A 15,557-nucleotide genomic window follows, 5' to 3' on the forward strand; every position below is an offset into this window, starting at 1 on the left:
TTAAGCATGATGGAGAAGGAATTAATTAATGCAAAACCCAAAAAAAACATTTCAATGTCATATCATTTGTGGAGGCCATTAAGTGAAACCTTGCAACAACTTTGAGAAACGAATAAAATCTGCAACATGTAGGGCATTGTAGATAAATTTTAGCTCAGAACCTAAAATTTGAAGCCTCCCAATGCACTAAGGATGTTTTCCCATGAGGAATGAATAAAATAACTAGTTACTTATTTATGAAAAGTCCAAATGTGCAACCTAAGGCTTCTCGTTCCCGCCAACATTCGCTTGCGGACTTCAAGGCAAACATTAAACTACAGTTTAATGTGCAGACAGAGCAGCAGTAGCAGGCAAACTCTGAAACACAAAGCCCTTGTAAGGCCGCTGCTGCGATAGTTGAACGTGCGCAGGGTTTTGCGAGGAAGGCCGTTTCCTTTTACTTGGGTTTTCGTAATTTAGGGTTTTTTTTCCCCACCCCTTATCTGGACGACTCAGAGGGCCCTAAAAGGGAACCATGAGCGCTGTGAACGTCACCAATGTTGCAGTTTTGGATAACCCTTCCATGTTTCTCAACCCCTTCCAGTTCGAGATCTCCTACGAATGCCTGCTGCCCCTTAACGACGGTGAGTTAACCTAACTCTTGTCACAGCTAACCCTAAACACCCAAATAACCCTAACTCTTGTCCCCTTAATGACGGTGAACGTTTACTAAACTGCTTAAAGAAAAACAAAGAAAGGGTAAAAGGGGGAAATTTTTCCTATTTAAAAAAAGAAAAGAGCACATCTTTCCTTTATAAACATCAGGGATTCTTTTCCCTTAGTTTTGATATTCTCTGCTACTGAATGTACATGTACGCCAAATTTTCTATTTTGATATATATCTCTCTTATACACATACACATACACATATATGTATGTATGTATGTACCTAAATACATACATATATATAAAAGGATGTATGTATGTACATACATACATATATATAAAAGGAAAACAATTTTTTCTGCTATAGAATTTTTAAAACGAGAAATATCATCTGCGTTGCTGAAAGAACTGTACAGCAAATAAGGGCAGAGTATTCTCTGTATGCAGAAATATCATTAGGAAAGATACTTAATACATATTTACCTTTGATATGTAGGTTATTAGATGAAAAATTAGGGAGGTTCATTGTTATGTTTTCTCTCCTTTCATAAAAAACCTAATGATAATTATTTGCAGACTTGGAATGGAAGCTTATATATGTGGGGTCAGCAGAGGATGAAAAGTATGACCAATTGCTGGAGAGTGTCCTTGTAGGCCCTGTGAATGTCGGGAATTATCGCTTTGTTTTCCAGGTGAGAAGCACATGGCAATTCATCATAATGTCAATCTTTAAAACAAATAGCTAAAAATCTTGGATTTTTGTGATTGCATGTGCTTTCAAAGCGCACACAACACTTGCTGTTGTGACTTGTGACTGTAGGGTCAAAGTTCAAAAGTCGATGATTGTGAGAACATAGCGTGTGTTCCAAGAGCATCAGGAAGCCTTTGACAAGTCATGCATCGCATTGGAGCTTAGTGGCTAAACAAGTCAAGGGTATCATTTCTTCTTTTTAGGAGAGTCAGTCCGAGATTGCCCCCAAGTATATATGTCACATGCACACTCTCCCGAGTGTGGCTGCTAGCTGAATACCCCAAACACTGCCTGTGTTCAATTCATGTAATGTTGTGTTAACTCCTCAGGGGAGATAGCCAAAGGGGAAGGGATCTCGGTGGTGGCGATTGCCGGAGGAGAGGGGGTGTCCAAGTTTCTTGAAGAGGTATCCTTTTCTCCAAGGCCTTTATAGAAGCCATACATGTCTACATCTATTTCCCTTCTTGTGGTATGATGCGCATAAATTCCCGGAACATGGTGTTTGTGTCATCACTGATGACCTTGCTTTTGGAAATAGTTGGCCGTCGAAGAAATACTTTTTGTTGGGATCTAGTGTTCTCTCTCATCGTTGGAATTCGCCATAGTGGAAGTGGTCAAGTTTTTCCTTGACCGCTACGATACCATTCCGATTTGTTGTTTCATGTGACGATGCCATCATGCTGCAGCAGTCGACATGGTGGGGGTAACACCCTAGTGGAACTTAGAACCTGAAGTAATGGGTTCCAACAGGTAACCATTATGAGCATTAATCCTTGTCAATAGGCCTCAAATGAGTTGCCATCACAGCTCATTTGTATTAGGATTCTAGAGGATTTAGAGTCTCGTGTGTGTGAACCCCTATTTGTGTATCTGTATGTGTGTGAACAGTCCCTAAGGGTTATTATGCTAAGTAGTGTGTGCACACACTCTTATGAGTGGATAAGGTAAGTGTGCCATGTGGCATGCACGTATAAGTGCGTTGTTAATCCCCCTGAGAGGTGTAGCGCCATGCCAAAAAGGGGTTTGTTGAGGAATGCCTTTACAAACCCAAATGTACCCTTCATGCATATCCTGTTCGGTCATAGAAACCCTTTGGTTTGAGCTTTTTCCTTGATGCATGCTCCTGTTCTTGTCCATTACATGAAACTTACAGGATTGCACTATGTACGTGGTGTCCTTTGGGTTGTAGACTTAACTTCCTTGTTCCAAGTTTGAGAGAGAGAGATCATGGCGGAAGCTGAATATGGCCTATGAGACCTATACAAAAGGCATGGCATGCATGTACAAAGGGGAGTTAGGGTCAAAAGATAAGGTTGCAAGCCAACAAAAGCTTTGTACTTGGTGAGTGAACTGCACTTCTATCACATCAATCAATCTATCATTGAGTCGTGCAATACTCTCTCTCTACAATTCAACATTCTCTCTCTCTACACACACACACACACACACACAGAGCATGGATATCTTCCATCCATCTTAGCTTAGGTTCTCCTGTGCTAACCCTAATCTACAAATGGAATCAGGGCCAGCGTTAGTCATTTTAGGGTTTGTCTTGTGTTACGGTTTCTATGATTTTAGGGTTTTATAGCTCATCATCAGCACTTGGGAGCCCATCATGGACATCATCATGGACATCATCAGTTGCCTTATCTCACCGGATGAAATAGGCCTTTGTAAGGGCCGTGGCACGGATACTTAGTTTATCTTCAAGAAAATAATAACTTCATGCATAAACCTTGAGAAAATTTGAAAAAAAACAAGAGAGAGAGAGAGAGAGAGAGTAGAGAGAGAGAGAGAGTAGAGAGAGAAGACACCACTCTAGGGGTTGAAATAGCCTCGGCCGAACTCCCCCACCCCCCCTCCCCCTTTTCGAGTTATATTGGATAAAACCCCTTGGAGGAGTCTTGAGTACAATTTCTTAGAACTAGACAGCTCTCGTCTTTTTACATTTTCAACAATGAGAGAATAGCTGAATTTATAGTTCTTGTCCTAAAGCACTTGAGAAAAGCGCTTTAAAACTCACTTATAGTCCAAAATGCATCATAATAATTATAATAGCTCCTCTTTTAGTTTTAAAAAGCTTTTAATCACTTTCTTTCCAAAAACTAGTCGCATCATTCCAAGCTTGTAAGGTGACTTTGCGCTGCTATCTTGCCACGTGTCAGTGTCATGGCACTTTTTTTTTCCCCTCCCACAAAACCCTTTTTTTTTTTTTGGGCGCGTTGCGTTTTTGCATATTAGCGTCGTGTATTTTTATGCTTCGGTGATATCTCCCTAACTTATTAAACAGTTGTCCTCAACTGTTAGGTCTTGCTTTGTTTTTTTTTTTTTTGCTTGCTGTGGGCTTAGCTCTTCTCCCTCTGGCTCTTGACACATGGTTCTTCCTGTGGAATGTCCTCCTCTTCTCTTGTGCTTGGCTTTAGGTTTTCACCCTTCACATAAAATGACCTTGGGTTTGATCTCTTTGGCAGATACTCCCACCCCTTGCACATGTATTTCTTTCCTTATTATAACTGTAAAGTCAAATTCCAATAGTAATAGCAACCCTAATTGTTGGTTCCCCATTTGGAATTCTTGAGTTTACATTAGGACTCCGTCAGCTATGGCGGCTCCTGCCACCACTTGTTCAAAGGTCAAGGCCTCTAGGTCGTATGAGGCTCTACTGTCATCTGGAGCTTCTTACTCAGTCATCTCTTAAACCACTGGCTCACAATGTGGCTGGAGCGGGACGGTTGGGCTGGTCCAGGCGCATCAACATTGCTCGAAATTCGGGCGTGCGGTCTTCTATTGGGCTGGTCCAGGCGCATCAACATTGCTCTAAATTCGAGCGTGCGGTCTTCTATTGGCCTCTTTTTCTATGTCATCCTCTGCAGCTTTTCTAGCACTTTTGTTATGGTCTTGTCTTTCTTGAACCTCTTTAGGGAAGCCTTCTTCATCTCTTTAGGGAAGCCTTCTTCATCTCCTCAAATTTCTTAAAGTGCTCCAATCCGTACTGGGTGTATAGTTGGTGGCTTTGCTACCCAACGATGTAGAAAAATACTTCGTCTTTTGCCCAAGCGGTGCCTAGTTTGCCTGGAACATGGTTTCAAAGGCAACAATGTGGTCCTCCTCACTCTTGCCTTTGAATTTCGGGTGCTTGAGGGAAATCCTACCCATAGCTGCCAATTCTTCCCCTTGCTAAGCTTCCTGCCTCTCCTGTTTGGTGGTTTTTGAGGACTGTCTTCTTCTTGATTCCTTAGTGGTTCCGGAATCAGTCTCTCCTATTTGCTACGAAATCTTGTCCAATTCCTAATGCTCTTCTTCCTGATTCCTTAGTTGTTCTAGAATCAATCTTTCCAGCTACTATGGAATCCCATTAGCTAATCTTCTTGGTTGATGAAGTGGACGGTGTGGAGGTGCTTAAGAATAGGCCCTGAGATGATGGCATCCTTCAACTTTTGGAAAGCTGTTCTTTCTGAATCGGACCAACGGAATGCAACTTTCTTCTTCGTTAAATCATGCAATGGAGAAGCCAAGAAAGCAAAGTGTCGAATAAATCGACGATAGTATGAACATAATCCAATGAAGCTCTTGACTTGATGAACATTTTGAAGCTATGGCCAGTCCTTAATAGCTTGAATCTTTGGAGGATCCATGCGTATATCATCTTTCAAAATAATATGCTCCAAATAATGGATCTCTGACAAGAAGAATTCACTCTTCTTTTCATCGATGAAAAGCTTATGTTTCTTAAGCTCTTCAAAAACAATGGTGAGGTGTTCTTTATGCTCAGCCTCACTCTTTGAAAAGATAATAAGATTATCAAAGAAAGTTCTTGTGAACTTGCAGTGAGAATGGGTATGGTACTCCCAGTGGTACCCGCATCAATACAAACTTCCCTACCCCTATGAGTAAAGTTTACTTTGTTCTCTTTGTGCAAAAGCTTGGGATCCAAACGATAATGCCATGGCATCCCAAGTATCACATCACATCCTGTAAGCGGTGCTACCAGGAAGTCTTCATGACCCAAATATCCCTGCACCTGTATGCGAAGCGTCCCAATGATGGGAGCGACTTTGACTTCCTTGCCCTCAAAGGCAGCATCTGCATGAAAGTCCATGCCCAATTTCTCGGGCTTTAGTCCCAGAGCAGCAACCATCTGAATGGATATAAAGTTATCTGTAGAAGCATTATCAAAAAGGAATAAAGCTGTTCGATCCTTTAACTTGCCCCAAGCCTTGCATAAAATTTTGCTCTTTGGCTCATGTGCAATATTACCCTGTACATTGGGTATAACATTCACACTCGGTTTTGCATCCTGCACATTATTCCTTTTGGCATTCTGGGGGCATTGAGATTTCATGTGATCCTTGCTCCCACATAAGAAGCACTTTCCCTCTTTCATGCAATGAAAAATGTGTTGTCTGAATAGCTTAGAATCATTCTTTTTATCCCTCGGCTTCTTTTCAGAGCCTCCTTTTGCATCCTTGGACTCATTGGGCATAAACTTAGGTGGCTGTCCACCCTTTTTTTGCTCATTTGCAGCTCTGAATTTTCCCTTGTATGAGCTGAATTCTTGCCTTTTTGATGCTCCCTTGCCATGCAGTTCCTTAGAAATAGCAGCTGAATATATCAGCTCTTGTAAAGTGTAGTGGGGATACACTGCAAGGCTCTTCCAGATGATTCGTTGTAGCTCTGACTCAAATTTTCTTTTCTTCTCGTCCTCACTAATCGTCATGACAGGTGTGATCTTGAGAAGAATCCGCCAAAACTTTGAGACATGAGGAAACGGACTCGCCTTCATATTGTGTTAGCCAGTCCCATTCCTTTCGTACATCTGTTTCAAAGTGAGGAGGAAGGAATTGATCATAGAATTGCTCTTTGAAAGTACTCCATGTACGAGCAACTGTTCTATCCAAGAGCTTTGCCATCCACCAATCAGTCGCAGTCTCTTTAAGATGCATACCCACATTCCTCAGCATAGGTTTTTCCCCCAGTGCAAAAAGCTATTTCAAATTGCCTTATGAATGTGAGTGTCTTGGTGGTATCCAGCTTTCCATTATAGCTCTTGAATTTGATGTCCTTGTCCCCTAACTTGAACTCTTTGGCCTTCTTGTTGTGTCGAGCATCCCGTTGCTCTAGAACATCATTTCCTTCGTCATGTCTACAATGGCGGCGATGCCCAGGTCTAGGGCTGATTTCTTGTGCAACACCCTCCACTCGAGATGGAACTCTGGGAGCAAGAACATACCTAGAAGGTGGATATATCATCGACAATGCATTAAAATCTTTTGCATCTCTCATATGGGCTGAAAACCCCTCATCATCCGCTCGGGTTGCATGTTGATGTACATCATTCCCATGGGTTGCATGCCCTCTCATATCAGTTGCCTGGGTTGCATGCCCATCCCCTCTCATATCAGTTGCTTGGGTTGCATGCCCTCTCATAACATCTGTTCTGGCTGCATGCCCACTCACATCACTTGCTCGAGTTGCATACCCTCCCTCACATCACTGGTTCGGGCTCATAGTAACAAAAAAACTTGTTTCTAGCTTTCGAGACCTTGAAACCTCCAAACTTCGAAACGATTTTTAAAAACCTCGAAACCTGTCCAGTATGGGTAGTTTCACCCAAATTTCGGGTTTTTTTTTGTCCTCGATTTTTTGGGATTTTTTTTTTTCCCATATCCTCCTCATCACCTTCCTTTCCTCTTCTTCTCCTACCTCCCTTGTTCCCTTTTCCATCTTCTGTTTTATTTTTGTGTTTTCCCATATCCTCCTCATCACCTTCCTTCCCTCTTCTTCTCCTACCTCCCTCGTTCCCTTTTCCATCTTTTGCTAGCTCTTCTTTTCTTGCCTCCGTCTTCTGCCATATCTTTCACCTCTACTCCTCCTTCCCTCATTCTCTTCTTCTCTCCTCTTCTTCTTCCTTTCTCTTCTTCTCTCCTCTTCTTCTCCCTTGCTCTTCTTCTCCTTTTCTCTTCTTCTTCTCTCTTCTTTCCCCTTTTTCTTCATACACCATCCTTCAATGTCTTAAATCTTTCACAATTTCTACCTTCCCTTTTTCAATTTCTTAAGAGTCCTTGATTGAACAACTTGTGGCATCTAATCAAGCAAAATTGCCATAATGCCTCACCAAAATAAGGATGATTCTCCGAGATGTGTGAGAAGGCACCATTTTTTCATCATTACACTATGTTGCCATAATGTCTCACCAGAATAAGGATGATCTTTTGAGATGTGTGAGAAGGCACCATTTTTTCATCATTTTTTATTTATACTTAGTAAAATTATTGATTTTTCGAAACCTCGCGGTTTCTTAGCCGAGGGACGAAACCTTTCGAAACAAAACCCGAAAAACCTCGAAACGAAAAAAACCTCGGAACGTTTCTTGTGACTATGTTCGGGTTGCATGCCCTCTCACAACATCATCAGAATTCCCTTCGCGGGATTGCTTGCGAGGTTGTCGTGTGAAGACCCACTTGCCCTTATCATCCGAAACAACATCGCCACGGCTTTTCAAATAAGCAACAACCAACTCTCGAGGTTTCTCAATTCCCATCTTTTGGACAATTGCATCAAAAGTGACCACATTTGCCTTAACTTGAGACTTGGACTCAATAACCCTCTGTACATCCGGGTCCCTTTGCAAGGCACGGAGCTCTTCAAGCTCGTTCATCAAAGCATCAAGATCTTGTTGATCTTCAGCCCTAGCAGATAACCGTGGATCGTTATCTGGCAAAGCCCCAACTTGGTCCTTGTCTCTATCCTCGTCTCGCATGTGGCGAATACGGTTGATAGAGTCCTCCAGAGAATGATCTGAATGGCTGACCTTGATGTATTTACTAGATCTTCAGAAAGAAAAGAATTTCCGTGCCTTGGAGCTCTCTACCAGCTTTCCAAGGATGATATTGAATAGATTGCAAGGGTGCAACAGTGCCCCTACACAGACAGGAAGGCCACAAAGTCTTTCCACAGGCTCACTGCCGCTTAAACCAAAGGTAACCTCTTTCGAGGCCTGACAATAAGATGAGGGCTACCTCAGAATCCCAACCTTCTCTCACGGAGAATGACTCCTTACAGCCATATCCAACATCATATATGGCACAAGCTTTGTAGAAAGCCAAGCTCTGATACCAATGTAACTGAAGGGAAGCTGTAACATGGAACTGTTATCAATCATGAAAACTGATCAAACACATAAACATGCTAGATAAGAAAGAGATAACAACTTTGCACAGTACACCACACTAGGGGCCAGAAGATGGGCTGACTCCCCTCCCCCTTATGGTTAGATTACCAAAAAGGAGTCTGCTTCAGATACAACCTTGTGGGTGCCCAAGGATTCTCCACTTGCTAGCACCCGATTCTTCCGGTACAATATGAAAATAAAAACAAACCATATGCTGAATTTGATGTCCCTCCTCAGAACAAGAGAGCTTTCTCAGCATAGACACAAGGGCAAGCAATCAGTAACCTCACCTAATGCCTCTAACACTTGAAGAGCTACTATTCCAAGCTTCCACATCCTCGCTTGTCACTACCATTGAGCACATAATGGATTATTGCACTACTCAAATGTTCATTAACCTGCTTTGGGAGTCAACGCCATAGGTTGTGGAAGCTTAGCAGTAGAGAACCTGCTCCCTCAAAAAGGAGTGGACATAAGTACCTATTACTCACAAGGAGGTGATTTCCAATAAAGGAGCCATGAGAAGCATGGCGCTGTTTTAGAGAGCTTCCTCCCCAGCTTTAGGCAAAGCAACTTGCAGATTTCAGATGAGAGGAACCTAGCCCTCTTAGTTTACGGGGCCATTCCCTTCAAATGGCGGACCCCTAGCCTTGTCCCCTCTTCCAGTGTGGGTGTTGATCTCCTCTTGCTTGCAACTTTCGGCTTCCGAGAGGGATGCCTCCTGCTTGCCTTGCCTTTGAGATTGGCGAACATGGGCGCTTGCAGTGTGTAGGGACACTTCCCGAGGAGGAGTGGCTTGCCTCCAAAATAGCTGGTGTGAGTAATTGGCTTCCACGAGCATTGATGGCACATCGGCCCCTCCCCTCTTAAGGTTGCAGTCGACCATTGACATGACTTTTAATGGGACTTGGGAGAGTGGCATTGGAGGAACACCACAACCTTGTCCAAGCATCTGAGCTTCCCTTGGGGCAGCAGATCTGGTTGCATGAGGTTGGTTGCACTCCAATGGTTGCCCGGCATCATCCCCCCACCTCCTTCCTCCTCCCTTCTTCTTGCTGACTTTTGGACGACGCTTTGGGAATCGGGATAGCTTGCCTTTGAGATTAACAACCATGGGTGGCTGCCAGAGACTCCTTTTGAGGAGTGATGTTCCTCCAAATAGTTGGTGTGAGTAGTCAGCTTCCATGAGCACAGATAGCACATTGATCCCTCACCTATCAAGGTTGCAGAGGACCCCTCATGGCAACCGTGGCTTTGGGAGAATCATCCATTGGTCCGACTTCAGCGGGACCTAGGAGAGAGGCATTGGAGAGACCCCACCGCCCTGTTGGAGCATCGTGGCTTCCTACGGGATGGCAGATCCAGTTGCACAAGGTTGACGTTACTTCAGCGGTTGCTCGGCATTGGCATGTCCATGCCCTCCCCCCCTTCTTCCGCTCTCTCCCCCTTTCCCCTTTTATTTCTTCCTTGCAGACTTCTGGAAGAGGCTTTGGGACAGCTTTCATCCAAGGAAGATCACTCTCTTCCTCAGGCTGGTGGCCCATAGGAGCTTTGCTGTGGGTATTTGGCTTGCCATTACTAGCGGTCCTGTTGCTTTGGTGCTCTCAAGGAGTCTCTGCGTCACTTGGAACTGCCCAAAGGTGCAACAGGTTTTGTGCTGCTTTGTGGGTCTGTTTATGTTGGACCTTGGGACCACTAGGTTTGTCACTTGGGGCACCATCGCTTCCTTATATAAGGACGGTGATGGTTGCACACTTCAGCCCACCCACTATCAGATCACCACTAGCATCACTATAGTAGCTACAGTGGCACCCTAGACCTCCAGTTCCACACTGACTAGCTGTGGGAGGTCATTAGCAGCATCACAGCATGGCGTATTTGGTGGGTGGGGTGTAGGGAGGCCATTGAGGGCATAGTGAACCTGCCAATGGTCTGCTTTGTCTCGATGAATCTTATCTACACTCTCAGGAGCGCTCAGAGTGACTGGCACGAGCATGCATTAGTTCCAAACAAGCAGCCCTTCCTTTGCATTTTGGAGCCCGGGTCCCTTCCTCACTCAAGGGTGGGGTCACTTGGCATTGCAGGCCCTGAGTGTGGCACTCCCCGCCCCCCCGCTATGTAGCTTACCTCCAAAAGTGGCCAGCCATGGAGAGACCCCCCCCCCAGTCCGCCTGCAAGCAGAGATTCTGTTTTCTACTAATAGATGGATCTTTTCTTTGGAAAAAAAGTGGACGCGCCACTTAGTTCACATATTAATTACCATCTTATACCAGAATACACTTAAAATTTTAGCACACAGAGTTAGATTTTTAACAGGTCTGCTCTTCTGTTTAATGTCGTAGTCCTTCAAAGTTTATACTGTCTTGCCAGCTGGGTTTGGCCAGGGTGGTAATGCCTTTATGTGCTGACACGCAAATCCAAGGTTTGAATCCTAGCACCCATTTATAGATCTTAAAAATATTTGTACTATCTAAACCTTTCCTTAATAGCTTATTAGAAACATAAGTGAGAATATGTGGCTTGTTTTACAGATTCCTTATGATGCTACATGATTATGCCATTGCAGACATGGAGTGGACCATTATGTGCTGGGCCTTCAGTTCAAGCTTCCCGCTTTTGTCTCCGGGGACTGGTTAACCCTTCGTAGGCATGCACCTAATCTAAAATTTTGCAAACCCTAATCCTCAACAACCCTTTCCCTTCATAACTGAGCTCTCTCTCTCTCTCTCTCTCTCTCTCTCTACCCTGTAAATGGCCTCAGTAGTCATGATATGCATTTGAGGCCGATACAATTATGACTCGTTTACCTGAAAACTTTGTAACTGAAAAATAATACAATCTCTTAGACTGTTATATGAGTGCTTGTACTACTTGATGTGACCTCAAATGCAAAGAACAGCTGAAGACTTGGCCAAGAAATAAAAGCTAGGCAGTTACATAAACTAATACACCCTACTATATTGCTGAGCAGAAGCTCTATTTACAAAACTTGTTAAATCAGCTCAAGGCTGAAATTGAGAGAAAACCCTAATCTGTACTGGAGACTTGCTGCTGAAATTTTGGCTGCATTTAAGCACCTGTCGTTGTCTACGATCTGAAGGGGAGGGGAAATCACAATGTACACCTAGTTCCTACTATATATTTATGTACAAGAAAAGATCACAAGTGATTGTTCTCAAGTACAAAATACTCCCTGATGTCAGCCTTGAACAGTGCTGTTAGGAACAAGCATTAGCCCAGCGTTTGCTGCAAATCAGAATCAGTCTTCAACTTTTGAGAAACCTCTATTATTGAACTCACTCCACGGTGTACTCCGACCGCGATGGGCTGATTAGCCCCACTCCTTACTAGGGGCCCTTAAGCTGCCTATAAAAGGGTCCCCAGACACCTCATTTCTTCGTTCTTGTCATTGCTCAAGGTGCTTGGGTTTTTGTGTTCCACTGCCATCTTGTGTCTTTGATAAACTCTTACACCACCTGCTGTCTGGCCATTTTCCCACTACTGTGCTCCCTTGGGAGGTTGCTGCTTGCCCATGGTTATGTGCAGGGCTGCTGGGTGGTGGACGACCATCCGGGTGAGGTTTGTCACACAGCATATGGACATCATAGCCTAGAAATGGGAAAAAAACATGTGTCAAAAGCAATCACTTGCAGGATTCACCAGCCATGTAAGGTGAAATAGCACATCTTTGGTCGAAGGCCTCCAGTAGGGAGATGAAGGATTGAAAAAGCCAGTAAAAAGGCCAGGGGCAAGCATGGAAAGATGCAAAAGGAAAGGGGTCGTATAGGAACCCCATGAAAAGCCAACCTCTGCATAGCAACTCATGGGACACGGCGGCCTGCAAAATGGTCCATAAGTACAAAGATAAGACCTCATCAACAGACATTACTCTCTCTCTCTCTCCTCTCTCATATTTGTTACCATGCTCACTATGCTGCTTTATTATTTAACTCCAATGTTTGTTTTGCAGGCCGACCCTCCGAAGCCAGACAAGATTCCTGAGGAAGATATCTTGGGAGTGACCGTGCTGCTTCTAACATGTTCTTACATGGGACAAGAGTTCATGAGGGTTGGCTATTATGTTAGCAACGAATACCTAGATGAGCAATTGAGGGAAGAACCTCCACCAAAGGTCCTAATCGACAAAGTCCAAAGGAACATCTTGTCAGACAAACCCAGGGTCACAAAATTCCCCATAGTTTTTAACCCTCCAAGTGCCGATGTGCCAGTATTCAATCCTCCAGCAGCTGATGATCCCCTGTCCGCTGATGTACCTCAACCGATGGACTTTGAGAATTCAAATCAGTAGTCTCTTATGTGCTTGGGAAAGTCGACGCTTTGAAAATCAATGGAAAACCTTGCTTTCTTCCGACCTGTATGTGTATAGTAGTGAAGATCAGGAGCTGCCCAGCCCAAGATTAGAATTATGGTTCAAGTTTTGAAGACTGGCATCGATGGTGTCAGCCACTTGCAAATCACCCTACACCAAAGGTCCTGCCTTTACCTCACCCTACACCAAAGACATCATTGGCCTTGGAATGTGGTTCTCATTATTCTGAGATATATAAATCAAAATTTTATTGGTCCTGAAATGTGTATCACTTCCACCTTATAGTGTGTTAATGAATAGTTGATTGCAGATGGGAGAAAACAGAGAGTTATAAGTTGAGTTCTTGTTTTCAAAGGAGATGGAGGTATTGATTGTTTGTTGAAAATTGATGTGTAATTTTGTTGAGGTGCTGATTTGTACTAGAGCATCCTACTCTTCCTGGCCTCTTTTTCCCTTTAATTTCTCTACCCTTTTACATCATACTAGGAAATTAAAATTTATTTTGGGTTTAAAAAAAGGTGACAAACCACTTTCAAAGTGTTGACATAAATTTACATGCAGTTTGAAGTGGCATAGGCACTTAAACTAGAAAGCCACGTTTTAGTTGCCATCAAATTGATGATGACTACATATGATTTGAGAAATTTCAATCTCTTTTTTTTTCGTAATAGAAAATATATTATCAAAATTACTTTACAAATGGTTACATGGCCACCATATGATGTACAAACTTTTCCTCACTAATTACTTCGAACTATAGGTGTAGCTCTGAGTATCCTCATCCAATATACAACCGTGCCATTCTCTACCAAATGAGCTGACCGCAAAGAAGAGACTTGCCACAATAGTATCTCTTTTATATGAGCTATGTGAGATGTAGTATCAATTTCTACATCAAACATGAAGGCATTCTTAGTTAACCAGATATGCAATAAACCTGTTCACATGAAAAAATGAAAGAAAACTAAATGTTTTAGGTTATCTAGACCATTTGGAATCTTGCCAAAAATCTAGTCTTAAATCTTTACGGGTCTATCTGTCCAACAGAATTTATATGCGAGAAAGAAAATCCATACTTTCTTTGCTATCGAACATGAAAAGAAAAGATGCAGGCATGTTTTCAAGCATGTTAAACAAAACACACAATTACCAGAACCAATATGTCGTTTTCGCAAATGGTTCCCCAATGGTAGGCTTCCAATTAGCATGCACCATAGGAACACCTTCCTTTGATATAGAATCTTAGACCACTAGCCTTGTAAGATTACTTTCTTCCACCAGGTCCTACTTTTTCTAATGTTCCATACCTTGCATTCTCAGTGATCCAGCTCTTATTTCCACCATCATATGGTATACTTGATTTGTTGTACGCTGGACAATGTCTCTCTCTCTTTGTCTCTAGTTAGTCAACAAAGGGAGGCTTTTAATAGAGATTTTTGATATAATGAAAGTTGAAAAGTCTAATTCTCCTTGCCTTTTGGATAATAGGTTATGATGGTTGGTTAAGGCACGTGGAAAAGTGCAACGAATTTCTAATTCTCGTATGTGTGTAAAGAGCCTTGTAGGAAAGGTCTCTACCCTAATGTAGACTTCATTCATATTCTCTTAGGTGCATTTCTAAACCCCCTCCCTCTTGTTCTTCTTTTCCTCAAGTTTGATCAAGTAGGTCCTCTCTTATAACATAAGTAGACATGAGCATTTGGAGAACACTCACATGCTTATTTTAAGTTGAAGGGATATGAGTTGACCTTCCTTACATGAGAGTCCTAGTGTTGTCATTAATCACAATCCATGAAGTGTCCCATCTATAGTAGCACGATTTTCCTATACTATGCTATAGAAGCTAGATAGCATGATGTCTGCACAACCTAAGAGTTTGATAGGTAAGTGTTAGGATTATAGCACTCTTTCTAAGGCTCAATAGTTATAACACCAATATACCTACATCCTCGAGAGAGTTCAATGTTTAGGTCGTGCTTTATTATGAGCAATAATGTCAATTCTAATAAGTTTTAAGCAATAGCATGAAAAACTCTCTCAGGCTACTTGCAAAAGGAAACAAAACCAATCTTTTGACCTTTTAGCATCAAAATTCTTCTTTTACAAAAACAAGTGGAAGACTTGCCTTTGGCAACACCCATGTTCTGTAGATATTCACTAATGCTATTCACTATATCTATGCAATAAAACTCTAATCAATTCCAAGTAGGATCTTGAGTATAGAAAGAGAAATGCTCTTGAGTAGTAACATTAAGTAATAGTTTTGAGTAGAAACATAGTCTAGTTTATGTGGTAAAACCACTAGTTACCTAGCAATCATGGACCCTTTAAACACCCTTATACTTAGAACTAAAGAGTAGTAGAAGGTGGATTTATAAATAAACTAAAACTAATTTATTAAATTCATTTAGGAGCTTACAGGGAGAGCAAAATCCCTTTATATACAATAGAGAGATAATCATGAGTAGAACAAGCAACACAATATTTTATCTACAACCATCTTTAACACCATATTTAAGATTTTGATTTTTTTGAATATTGTTATTAGCTCATGAAGTAGATGGTTGAGAAGAAAGGCTTCCATCGATGACAAAGTGACTTAAGATAAACCATTGGTAAGAGCCTCAAGGAGATTTTTTCTTTTCTAATTTGTGTGAATG

At 42.4% G+C, this 15,557-nt stretch overlaps 1 protein-coding gene across 1 annotated transcript; it reads left to right on the plus strand.

Moving 5' to 3' along the window:
* The first annotated feature begins 260 nt into the window (after positions 1–260).
* LOC147633799 (putative histone chaperone ASF1A) lies at positions 261–13,216 on the plus strand. Its single transcript, XM_086804850.1, has 3 exons — positions 261–623; positions 1,222–1,337; positions 12,538–13,216. The coding sequence occupies exons 1-3, from the start codon at positions 515–517 to the stop codon at positions 12,874–12,876; spliced, it is 564 nt and encodes a 187-aa protein (XP_086660976.1). The 5' UTR covers positions 261–514; the 3' UTR covers positions 12,877–13,216.
* Positions 13,217–15,557: the final 2,341 nt, after the last annotated feature.

Source organism: Cibotium barometz, chromosome 11 (assembly GCF_041138505.1).
Source record: "Cibotium barometz isolate CiBa-2024 chromosome 11, ASM4113850v1, whole genome shotgun sequence".
NCBI lineage: Eukaryota > Viridiplantae > Streptophyta > Polypodiopsida > Cyatheales > Cibotiaceae > Cibotium > Cibotium barometz.